This window comes from Vipera berus (assembly GCF_964194415.1).
Source record: "Vipera berus genome assembly, chromosome: 5".
Taxonomy (NCBI): domain Eukaryota; kingdom Metazoa; phylum Chordata; class Lepidosauria; order Squamata; family Viperidae; genus Vipera; species Vipera berus.
The window spans coordinates 26,067,632-26,080,970 of NC_138207.1; the positions used below are offsets into that span (position 1 = coordinate 26,067,632).

Genomic DNA, 13,339 nt, shown 5'->3' on the forward strand with positions numbered 1-13,339 from the left:
TTTTAATTGAAGATAAGATGGAAACATTCACAGTGCAGGGTGGAAAAAGTATGTGAACCTTTGGACTTAATAACTGGTTGACCCTCCTTTGGCAGCAATAACCTCAACCAAACGTTTCCTGTAGTTGCGGATCAGACCTGCACAACGATCTGGAGTAATTTTGGACCACTCCTTTGCACAAAACTGTTTCAGTGTAGCAATATTCTTGGGATGTCTGGTGTGAATCACTCTCTTAAGGTCATGCCACAGCATTTCAGTCGGGTTGAGGTCAGGACTCTGACTGGGCCACTCCAGAAGGCGTATTCTGTTCTGTTGAAGCCATTGTTTTGTTGAATTACTTGTATGCTTTGGGTCATTGTCCTGTTGCATCACCCATCCTCTGCGGAGCTTCAGTTGGCGGACAGATGGTCGTACGTTTTCCTGCAAAATGTCCTGATAAACTCTGGAATTCATTTTCCCATCAATGACAACAATCCGTCCAGGCCCTGAGGCAGCAAAGCAGCCCCAAACCATGATGCTCCCTCCACCATGTTTTACAGTGGGGATGAGGTTTTGATGTTGGTGTGCTGTGCCTTTTTTTCTCCATACATAGTGTTGTGTGTTTTTCCCAAACAACTCAATTTTGGTTTCATCTGTCCACAGTATATTTTGCCAGTAGTGCTGTGGAACATCCAGGTGCTCTTTTGCAAACTTCAAACGTGCTGCAATATTTTTTTGGGGACAGCAATGGCTTCCTCCGTGGTGTCCTCCCATGTACTCCATTCTTGTTTAATGTTTTCCTTATTGTAGATGTGTCAACAAAAATGTTAGCATGTGCCAGAGATTTCTGTAGGTCTTTAGCTGATACTCTAGGATTCTTCTTTACCTCATTAAGCATTATGCGCTGTGCTCTTGCAGTCATTTTTACAGGATGACCACGCCTAGGGAGAGTAGCAACAGTGCTAAACTTTCTCCATTTGTAGACAGTCTGTCTTACCGTGGACACATGAACATCAAGATTTTTGAAGATACTTTTGTAACCCTTTCCAGCTTCATGCAAGTCAACAATTCTTGACCGTAGGTCTTCTGAGAGCTCTTTTCTGCGAGGCATGGTTCACATCAGACAGTGCTTCTTGAGACCAGTAAACCCAAAACAGGTGTGTGTTTTTAAAGGGCAGGACGGCTGTCAGCAACACATCCAATATCATCACACTGATTGGAGTCAAGGTTGGCTCACTCCTGGCTCCAATTAGCTCTTGGAGAAGTCATTAAGCTAGGGGTTCACATACTTTTTCCACCCTGCACTGTGAATATTTCCATCTTATGTTCAATTAAAACATGACAACAGCTAATGTTTGTGTAGTATTATTTTAAGCAGACTGTGTTTTTCTATTGTTGTGACTTACATGACGTTTAGAGTGCATTTTATGGCCAATTCATGCAAAACTCCACGTAATCCCAAAGGGTTCACATACTTTTTCTTGCAACTGTAATCCAAGTAGAAATCCATCTTCCAATTCCTAAACTTTCCTCTCTTTTCCATTTGTATCTTCAAAAGATTCAGAATTTCTTTAGAAATTCTTCTGTTGGTACTTTTGACTTTGATTTATTATTGTGAGGGAATGGGAAAGTATTATTTGTCTTCCTTTTAAATATTTTTATAAAGCTCTATAGTCTCCCAAGCTCTCGTGTTTCTTGGGTCTGAAAATGCCTCATGGAATGATTTCTGTCATGTCTGTCCTTGGGATTTTACCAAAGGGTGAGATGCAGGTAAACTGTGCATTTACAACATATCCACTGAAAGGCAGATATTCAAACATATTCCATAGCCACCTCAAAACTAGTAAGTGCAAGAATATCCCATGTGAGAATTCTAACAACGTTTTCTTTCCCAATGAAGAAAATAAATAAATTTCTTTGCCTTTAAACTGAGACTGTTAACCGCGTAAGAAAATGAGCTTAGACATGTTTGTCAGGATATATTCTCAAATGCATGCTTAGTGTTCAATTTCAATGAGCTAGATCACTAACACTGTGTCCTCCCATATGAAACAAGAGTGAGGTTTTGTTTGGTATATGTAAATTTTGGACAGGTGTTGCTGCAAATCACCTTATACAGTACATAAAAAGGTCAACAGGCAGAAAAGAATAAATCATCTCTAAAATAAGTTTGCAAACTGTAGCTATGTCCAGAATCATTAAACACTTTGAGTTGCTGCTAGCTAAATGTAATTTAAGCTATTCACTAAGCAAATTCATTTGTTTATTAAATTTGTTTGCTGTCCATCTCACCTCAAGGCAACTCTGTGCAAATGAATGCACAAAATGAATTCTAGCAGGGGGGAAATCTCTTCCAAGGAAAACGGAAGTAAAAGTAAGGCAGTATAAGATCAATTCTCCCAAAGACACTTTTTCAAGAGGCAACTGGACTTCCAGCTATAAGATCAATTATACAAAAATTTGCACCTCTCTGATGGTATAGTTCTTTGCAGATGGAAATGGAGTACAGAAAATGACAGATCATGGGATCTACTGAAGAATGCATCAGTTCCTTGTGTAATTCTTATGTAGCATATGATGTAAAAACTTGCCAGTCAGGGTTTATACGCATGCATGTCAATAATATCGATGTACAGGTAATCCATAATAAATTACTGCTTCTCACTATGTAGTCTAGGCACAAAGCTAATATGTACATCTGGCATGTACATCTATGCACAATATACACATAGACAAACTGACTACATGTTTTAGTAGAATCTGACAGTATGTAAGAGCAGAACTGGCATCACATGCTTGTCAGCTTACTGAAGTGGAATGGGATACCCAAACCGTCCTATCTTTAGTAAGGAGGTTCAATTCATTAGCAGTGCTGAGTGGCTGACAATGAGATAGATATATTTGATTTGTTTTTCTGGACTTACCATGGCTGCTGCAGTAGCTGCTGCCTGAGCAGCTGCTGCTTGATTGACCTGGTACTGGGCAGCTTTGATCTTAGCTTGCAGATGGGCTGGAGGGTGAAAATATTTGCACTTTTCCCTTGAACATCTCCCTTTGATGTAATCCATACAGACAGTAACAGTATTGTCGTTGGTATCAATCATTGCACTGTCAGCAGGGTGAGCAAACCGGCAATCATTTTCTCCTCTGTTACAGTTGCCACGCTGATACTCTCGACATACCTACCAGCAGGAAAAAAATGCAAGTAAAATTACTTCAGGAAAGAAACTAAACCCAACAAGCTGGAAGTTATTCTGGAACAACTGATAAATAATTCTCAACCACTCTGTTTTGTTTTACTTTGAGAAGATATCTTTGCTTTTTTATGCTTGGATGAGCTTCTTAATTCTCATTCTGATAGTTTGGCTTATGTACGTAACTCAACAGCTTCCCAAATTTAAAAGCAAAGTATTTCCAATTCAAGTCAACTACACTAAGCGTTCAAATGAGTTAAATTTTTGATGTTATTTCTAAGAAATTCTCTTGCATTCAATCTAATGTAAGATAATCTGTTCTTCATGGTTTTTAATGGACAATATTTTGGTTATGTCATCATCTTGCATTTATTTAATATCCCACCTTTATTTTTTGTAAACAACTCAAGGCAGTGAACATATCCAATACTCCTTCTTCCTCCTGTTCTCCTCACAACAATAACCCTGTGAGGTGAACTGGACTAAGAGAGATTAATTGGGCCAATGTCATCCAGCTAGCTTTCGGACAAAACTGAATCTCTTTCTATTTATCTATGTATTTATTATTTGTTTGCTAGATTTATCCCCATCTTTCCCCAAAGTCCTTACATAGCTTTGCTTCACTTTGGCCTCTCAATGGCAATGGATGCCCTATGAAGTAGATTCGGCAGAGAAACAATAATTAAGTGGTCATGGCTAAGAATGGACTCTTAGGTTTTCCTATTCCTAATCCAACATCTCAAATACTTTTGGGTAGTGTATTCTTTAATATACAGCCCCCTCTCCAGTCATCCCAGAGTTCAATTAACATATCATGAAGCTTCAGGCTGTTGGAAAAACTGTATAGCAGAATATAACAATAGGAATGGTCCTTCTACCACCTTAAATAATATGTTCAAAAACATCTCCAAGAGAAATTCCAAATAATTTCTATGCAAAGTAAAAATAAGGTAAAAAAACAGACATCTTTTTTTAAAAAGCAATCCTTCTAAGAAATTGCAGCGTAGATTTTGACACAGCATATTCTGAGCTCTATTAGCTACACCAGACATCAGCTGCATTTATTATCTCTGCTGTTCACAATTTCGACACAAGAGGGGGCACAAGTATATGTATTTTTTAAAAATCTTGCTCTTCACTTTCCTTCTAAAATACATTTAAATTCAGTGTTTTTCCATTAATAGGTTTTTTTTCATTATTAAGATTAAAACTGTAATTTAACATGCAGAAAGGGTTATGATGAATATTTGAAAGTGAACCAAAGAAAATAATGTAATGTGAACATCATTCTCTTGCAATTATTTCAGACTTTATTGTGAATCATATTAAATGAAAGGTAAGCAAGCATCAAGGAGAGGCATAAAAAGGTTTCCTTCAATCTGCATGCCCAAGGCCAGGGGTCAGCAACCTGAAACAGTGAAAGAGCCACTCGGAACCGGTTCCCTCACAAAAGGAAAAACTGGGAGCTGCAAAAAATGTGTGCACATGTGCGTACATGCGCGCATGTGCAGAACACGGTTTGACTGAAGAGTGGAGCCAAGGCGAGATATGCACCTACCCTGCATATTTGAATTCATTGGTTGAACTTTTTTAGTCCCACTTTTTTTTTGGGACTGCACGTGGCAGATGACAGGGAGCCACAGGAGATGGCTGAAAGAGCCGCATGCGGCTCCGGAGCCGTGGGTTGCAGACCTGTGCCCAAGGCAATTACGTCTTTTTCTTTCATTCTGAGTTCAATTACACCCAATTCTCAGAAACTGCATGGTCAGTCCCTATAGCTTTCTTGACAAGGTTTTTCCGAAGTGGTTTGCCTTTGTCACCTTCCGAGGGCTCAGAGAAAGTAACTGGACTGGCCCAAGGTCATCCAGCTAGATTTATGCCTAAATCTGGATTAGAACTCAAGAGTCTCCCACTACACCAAAGTGGTTCTAATTAGGCCTTAAGAGGGAGCAACCTGCAGCCTATGTTTTAAATCTCTTATAATATGCATTGATAAGAAAAGCAGCCAGTTTGGTGTAGCAGTTAAGGCATCAGGCTAAAAACTGGGAAAAGCTTCTGAAAAACCTCACCAAAGAAATTGCAAGACTCATCTAGGCAGTCTCTATAAACCAGACCTGATTGAAAGGAAAGAGGGGGGGAAATAGAAAACGACATACTGATTTCACATCCAGTGTGAGATTTATGAAATAGGGCTTCTTGAAAATTGTCTGAGATGGCAGATTCTCCCGAGATTGCCTTTCAGGCAGCACAGTGAAGTGCAGTGTGTCAACCCATAATTATCTAAAATTTACATTAATTGCTGAATACAGAAGGGTATCTGACTATGTGTGAGGGGTCCTGTGTCTCTAAAGACAGGAAGATGACCTTCACAGAGATGCACAAGCTCTCTTGCCAGGATGATGGGATTTTCCAAATCCAAAACTACCAGATAACACTTGGGAACAATTCACTGAATTCAACTATAAGAAGGGGAAGGAAGTAAAACACAATCAGACTTGCAAACCTGATGTTAGTCCCATTGGTTAGGCCAGAGTCAGACCAATCAATTTCTCAGGAAGGCTAACCTTAGTTTTCTATATAACAAGAAAATGGAGAGATTGTAGATGGCCGAAATTTTCTTAGATTCATGACATTTCTGGGTTGTTAACTTGTGTTTGGATCCTAAGGGGTGATGTTGACATCTGAGGGAGGAGGTAGCTTCTCTGAACTTAAAAGAGGCAATATGACTACTTCTCAAAAGTGACGGACAGAGACAACAATTATGGACAATACCTTATGTATCCAGTGTCTCAATTTTCCTTTTCATATCTTAGAGGAAATCCAGATCCATTTCACATCAGGGCACAGAATGGAACTAGCATGGATCACACTTGCCAATGACATTTGGTGAACACAGAATGGGAGCAATATGATGGTTCTTCTTGATATAAGAGGATTTTTATATTGTGAGGATCTGCTATGGGGACTGGTGTGCTGGGCAATGGATTATAGTGGTTCTCCTGCTTTCCTTATGGGTAGTTGACAGGAGACAAGAGATTGGCCTGTAGGCCCGCATCTGTATTTGCTTTCAGGCTCAACACTTGACCCTTCTACATCAACATGACTGTGGATATCTGGGCTCTCCAAATTTGGGACTGTCCATCTGTAACCTTGTATGGGATTCAAATTCTCCATTTAAGCCAGTGTATAATCTGAGGATCTTCTTGAACACTCTTGATTGAAGAGCATGGGGCAGCTCTAGCCAAGAAGGCCTTTGCATATATTCATCTAGTGTGCCAGTTACACCTGTAACCTGTATCAAGAGGCTGTCCAGTTTATGACTCGTGTTGTGATTCAGTGTCAGCCTGTGCTCCCAGCAGCTGAGTTTGATGAATCTGAGGAGGAGGAGGAGGGGTTTGGAGAGCCTTTGGTGTCAGAGGGAGGCTCTGATGCACTGCAGGACTCTCAGCCTGGCCCCTCCAGTCATGTTCCTCATGAGGCTCAGCTGTGTGAGTACGAGGTGTCGGACTCAGAAGAGTCACAACTGAATCTGTTCAGAGATGCTAGAAGAAGGCAATCCAGCAGAGCAGAGCAGAGAAAATCAATGAGGCAACTCAGTGAGAGGAGGAGAAGGCAGTGAGAAGCCACGCCTTGGGACTGATAATAAAAGGGGAAGGTGTGGGCGGGGCTGGTAGCTGAAGGCAACCGTTTGGAGACATTCTAAGGGAATCCTGGTCTGTTCTTGATACTTCTGTTTAACTCTTGTTTGTTGACTCTTGTTTGATATTTTGATTCATTTATTGAAGGAAATATTCTGTTGCTTTTTTGTTTGAACTGTAAATAAATTTGGGTTGGGTTTTTCCAGCCTATTGACTGTAAAAAGGAAAAAGGGGTTGTCCCTGACACACAAACAGGGCCGGTCGTAGGCTGGAACAGAACATCATGCTTGAGTCTAGTCACTTTAAGAGTGGACTATTGGAATATAATACAATGACCTGTCTTAAAATCCATCTGGAAGCTACAGCTTGTTCAGCATGGGACAGAATGGGCAGATCACAGTAGGTTCACTTCCAGGTAAAGTCATGGTAGTGGTGACCACCGTAGAGCCCTTGGTGGCATAAGATCTGACTAGTTGTAGGGCCCTGTATCTCCAGTAGTCTCTGTCCTTTGATTAAACAATATTAATCTTTTGGAAAATAGGAAGCCTGCCTTCTGTTGTAGCACCTACCCTATGGAACAACCCACTTTCATGAGCTGTATGGCTCCAACCCTGATGATGTGAAAATTTGGGCATTCTCTCAGGCATTGAGATGGGTTGGGTGAATTAATTTAAATTTAATTTAATTTAATAATTTAATTTAATAATTTGAATTAAGAAGTCCTCTATAGTGTATTTTAAATCTATTTGGTATATCTTTAATTTCCGAAGTGTATTGTCTGTGTTTTTATTGTTATTTGCTTCCTAAGCATACTCTTATGGACTTGGACACCCAGTAAAAATACTGGCAATACAATTCTTCCATTTGGGAAGGGGCTTTCCTTATGTCCACCCAAGTGAACATTACAGTGAAATGGACAATGAACTCATCTACTCTTCTGGCAAAATCAAAACATGTGGATTCTGAAAACCACCGTTTGTACAAGACAACCAATCGATAAAGTAGCATTTTGTTAGACTTTTGTTTCAGCATTTAGCATGAACCTGCCAATGTAGTTTGTAAATCATGATTTATCATTAATCAAGTCAAATATAATTGGTTCATCAAGTCTGATGGTACTATGAATATGTCATAATTGATAAAAGTCTTTGTTAACACTTGTTTGCAAGGATAAATAGTTTCTTTAGCTGGACAACTTCAGAAATATTTTTCTATAGTTGCTTTATTTATTTCAATTAAATTCCTGTTTGTTCATATAGTTCTCAAATGGTTTCTTATCCATGCACTGTTTAACTTTAATAAAAGTTTATACAACTTCAACCCATTCTCAACACTATAATGCAAAAGAAAGAAAGAAAGAAAGAAAGAAAGAAAGAAAGAAAGAAAGAAAGAAAGAAAGAAAGAAAGAAAGAAAGAAAGAAAGAAAAAGGAAGGAAAGAAGGAGTATCTAGAACTTTAGAGAATATTAAATAAACACTAAAAATGCACTTTATGTCACTGTTCTCCAACCTGATATCTGATCTTAACTATTTTAAAGTTACTTACCTGGACTGATTTGTGGAGCTATAGGGTTATCTCATTGCTTATTTAAAAGTGTGAAGTTGCACAGAATTCATACTACTAATTCAATTCAATTAGATCAATCAGCTTTCTAGAACTGGTATCCTCAGAACACTCTAATAGAGGGTTATATAGTTCTGTCAACTCTACAAATGAGCATGGCTGCAGCCATTTTTCCTATTCATTTTCGGTTGCCACATAGAACGGGGGGGGGGGGTTGCCCAGGTGCTTCGCTAGTCAAAATAATATTTTGTCCCAAGGTCATCGGCTGCTCCCGGGACTGCAGGCTTGGTGTTGCATAAAAACCCCACCGAGAAGATGTATTGGGGAACATAGTTGCTATGGGTGGGATTTTTTAACTTTGTATTGGGAAATTGTTTCGTGTGTCTTCAGATTTGGTTTCACTTTTGAGGAATTTGCAAGCCTTGGGGTTCTACTTTATTTATCTCTTTCTCTCTGTCAGAACCTTGACAGTTCCACGACAAGGCAATCCTAACTATTGTCTGATCTCAGGCGTTGTGCTAAGTGATTTGTTTGACTCGAATTTAGTGTATCATGTAAATTCAGTTCTAGTGGTTTGGGAACTAAGCTTTGTAATTATAATTCGCTTTGACATAGCATTTATATGAAATAGAAAAAAACAGCTTATTCAACTGTAATTAAAACATTCCATTGCTTGTTGCACTATGTCTATTATCACCAGCCAATTCTAATAATACTAGGCTAGATGGTATAATAATACCAGGGTAAGTTAGTTTTATCTTGGTATTCTGAGAATCCATCTGAATCCATCCAGAATGCAGACTGAGGTCTTAAGTGAAGTATTTTTTTAAGGTAAAGACATCCTCAAGCCCAGCTATTGTTGGGTAAATATTACAGCTGTGACCAATTGCCTTTTCCAGGATATTTCTCAACTTCCCAATTCACCTTTCATTTCGGGTATTCCCAAATTTGTCTCCACCCCCCCCACACCCATTGCCTCATGTTGCTTAGTTTCTAGGATTAGCTGTGATTAGCTTGATGCTGCTGCTGTCTGAGTTATTTAGAAAAGTTAAATGGAAATAGTCTTGCACAGGAATGAATAATGTACTGCATAACTACATCTCAGGGTAGAATTCGATATGTTGATGAAAATAAAATTATTTTGACTTATTTTTCACCAATGTGATCAGGATAATAATAATCTACTTAACTCAGGATGGCTGGGACTAGAAAAGAAATTGGCAAATTTAAGACCTCTATGTAAATGTTAGCAATAAGATGTCTGTAGTTGGAGGGGAGAGACTGATCATGTCCCACACAAATAGCTGCTGCCTATTTATAGTGGGAAAGATAGTTGAACAGGCAGACCTGACTCACTCTGAAAAATAGGGACTTCCTGTCTAAAGTAACAGCTACAGCTTCCAAAAAAGTTGCAACTAATGCCCTAGAACAGGGGTAGGCAACCTCGGCTCTTTTATGACTCATTTTATTTATTTTATTTTACTTATTTTAATCCCATTTATATCCCGCCCTTCTCCGAAGACTCAGGGCGGCTTACAATCTAAAGCACAAATCAATGTGCTTAGCAATAGCCTTCATTCTATGTATATGCCTGCTTATTAGGGCTTTCGGGGGGGGCCCAAGCGGCATTATTACAAAGTCAGTTTATTGCCCCCAACAATCTGGGTCCTCATTTTACCTACCTCAGAAGGATGGAAGGCTGAGTCAACCTTGAGCCTGGTGGGATGCGAACCTGTACTAATTGCAGGCAGCTGGTGTTAGTTAAGGAGGCATTAGCCCACTGCTCCACCAAGGCTCTATGACTCAGGAATTCTGGGAGTTGAAGTCCATGAGTCATAAAAGAGCCGAGGTTGCCTACCGCTGCCCTAGAAGGAAAAAAAACACCTTGGTTCACTGGTTGGTTGGCAGGACTGTTCCTTGGAGAACTGTGAAAATGACAGCAGAACTACTGTGTTCCATACTTAACACACAGCAAAGCAGGAGTCCCCCACTCCAGAGAAAAGTCCCCTAGACTCAGCAAAACAAATAATAGCAGATGGAAAATTGCCCAATTAGCCCTGAAAAAGAAAAGCACTTTCAGTCATTCCTCTCCGTTTGCATCATCCTTGCTGTGCTTTCTTCCAATTACTAATCAATATTGCAGACACTCCACAGGCCCAGCTTACAGTTACAGCTCCTCCAGTGCTGCCTGCAAATGTCAACCTTGGAGAAAATGTTTACAAATCATTATTCTTCCCCTGAACCTGCCCTCTGAAGCTGTCCTTAACCTGGGTGTCTATGTCTGAACAGGAAGGCTGATTGATTATGGCCAAAGTCTTACAAAACAATTCAGTATTCCATAATTGTTGGAATATTATTTTCTCTAAGTATTGATGTTGATATACAGATAGTCCTTGAATTATGATAGTAATTGAGACCAGAATTTCTGAGGCTAAGCGATGTGGTCATAAAGCATGTCATATGATTACTTCACTTAGGAGGGGTAATTCTGGATTTCTGTAGAAGTACAAGCTGAGCTGGAAGGCAGGGTTAGATGTATCATCAGTTTGGAATCAATGTGTTGTAACAGAGACCCAAGTTCAGTCCCCTGTGAATTCCGTTGACCCCTATCTAGTGCCAATTTAGCTTTGACCATTAGCTGACTAGTTTTTTATATCAGAGATAGAAATAACAAACTCTTCTGGGCTTTGAATTTAAAAATGTCCCTGGTTATTTGCACCTGACATATTCCCCACTACTATTGCTAAATGAATTCCATTGGTTGTTAGCAAAGGATCCACTCTGATCCAAGCTATTCCAAGCTTTGATAAGGGGCTGCTTCTCTTCAACAGTTTCTCCCTACCTCCTGTCTATCCTTTTTGTCTGCCCTGCACCATGACTTGTGGGGTTTCAAGCGGCCCTGAATTACACAGATCTGATGCTGCTTGCTATGTAGTGGCTCAGGGGCTTCTTGGCATGTGTTGTGATTCAGGGTCAGCCTGTGGGTTCGGCAGTTGGGTCGGACGACTCAGAGGAGGAGGAGGGGGGTGTTGAAGAGCTTGCTGAGGGGATTGGACAGCTTGATGAGAGCCCCCAGCAAGGCCCCTCTCATCTGGTCACGATGCAGACCCAGCTGTGTGAGCCTGACAGCGTGGATGAAGATGACCCACAGCTGGCCCTGTTCAAGGACGCCCGACGCAGGAGGCAGTCAGTCAGGAGTAAACAGAGGAAGGCAATGGGGCACCTCGGAAGGAGGCACAGAGAGGCCACGCCCTGAACTGTATTTAAGGGGAATGTGTGGGAGGGCTGGTTTGCTGAAGGCAACCGCTTGGATTGTTCCTGCTTCTTAGCTTGTGTTTTATGGTTGGTGTCTTGTCTTGCTCTGTTTTATGTGAATAAATTTGGCAGGCGTAATTCCAGCCTCTTGCCGTTTGTAAAGGGGTTGTCCCTGCCTTTTTTGCAGGGCCGGTAGCAGGCTGGTACAGAACAGCATGTGACAACTCTGAAGCTATGAGATGGACCTGAGTTGCAGTTCAGCGCAAACTCAGTCACTCGCACAGTGTGACGCAAAGCCACAGTACCCCAGGAAACCTCATCTGCCTTAGCCAAGTCCTGCCTGCAATTACTCTTGTCACCCTGTACTCCAAGGTACCTTGCCATCCTGCGCTCTGCCATCCAGCTGACTTTTACCATTTTTTTTGCTCCTGCTGCTGCTGAGGCATGCCCAAATGTTACACTTCATGAAGCAGCTGCTGGCCATGTGAGGCTATCTTCCCTGGTCTTACAAGGAAACTGCTGTGCGTGACCTTGGGTGGGGGGAATTGAAGTGCCCTTGCAGTCCAAATGTGGGTGGGCTGTACATGCCTGAATTTTGATCCTGTGACTGCAGGGGTACTGCAATGACCATACCTTGTATTTGATGGGCCACCTCTCTTCAATTACATCTACCTAGTCCACCGCAGAAGGAAGGCAGGGCAGGTAGTGTGTCCCAACTCTCAAGGAAGTACATCTGGTGGGACCTAGAAAAGGGCCTTCTCTATGGGGGCTCCCTCCCTTTGAATAATATTTTCACCAGAGAAAAATTAGCTCCCACCTTGTTGGTTTTCCGCAAAGCCTTGAAGACGTGGTTTTGTCAGGTGGTCTGGAGATCCCATTCACAGCTGAACAAGTTGTCTTTTGATTCTCTTGCTGCCATGGGGTAGGGGCTGGGGTGGGTTTGTAATTGTGGATTATTGTGGATTTTTAACTGTGGACTTTTAATGTTATACACCAATTAGGGTCACTGTATGTGAGGCTATATAAATTTGTTTAATAAATAAATAAATACATTTTGGGGACTAGCTGTCCCTTAATTAAGTGTCACCATAACTTCAAATGGTTGCTGAACAAATGATCTGAAGTCAAGGTTTAACTGTACACTATCTAATTCACTTCAAGTTAGTACCTCTGACCAGCAAAAGCGACTATAGCAAATCAGATGTTTGCCCAAGACAATAATTATGTTACCACTAAGTTGAGCCTCTTCCTTCCCAAACCAACCAGCATCTGTTGAAATGTAACTTACATTCCTGGTCTATGTGGGAATGAAAAATCAGTAGGAATCGTTACCGAGGAAATTAGCATGTTTAACTGGGACAGTGAAATTTTATCCAAGCAGGTTCAGTTATATAAAATATTAAACTAACTCCACTCAGTAAGTTATTTCATGGGAACACCTAAAGTCATTCAGTTGACCTGTTTTGCAGATCTAGTTCTCAAAGAAAAAGGGATAAAGAAAAACAACCCAAATGCCTTAAAAAGGAAACTACTCCAGTATAGAACTCGCTGGCCTCACAAAATATACTTCCTACATACTTATGTATTATAGTACTGGAGCCACAACTATTATGCTTCTCTGGTCAATGGGGAGGAATTAGTAATAATCAGAAAGGATTGATAATACTCTTTCTTAAATTTATGTAGATAGAATTATGTAGATTCTAAACA

General features: G+C 40.5%; 1 protein-coding gene across 11 annotated transcripts in view; it reads right to left on the reverse strand.

Annotated features, from left to right (window-relative positions):
- Nucleotides 1–13,339, reverse strand: part of MBNL1 (muscleblind like splicing regulator 1) — a 188,733-nt gene that overhangs the window by 18,176 nt on the left and 157,218 nt on the right. For all 11 annotated transcript variants that reach the window (XM_081328794.1, XM_081328796.1, XM_081328793.1 and 8 more), the window contains one exon: nt 2,904–3,161. In XM_081328794.1, coding sequence (XP_081184920.1) covers nt 2,904–3,161 — 258 coding nt within the window. The remainder of the gene's footprint in view (nt 1–2,903; nt 3,162–13,339) is intronic.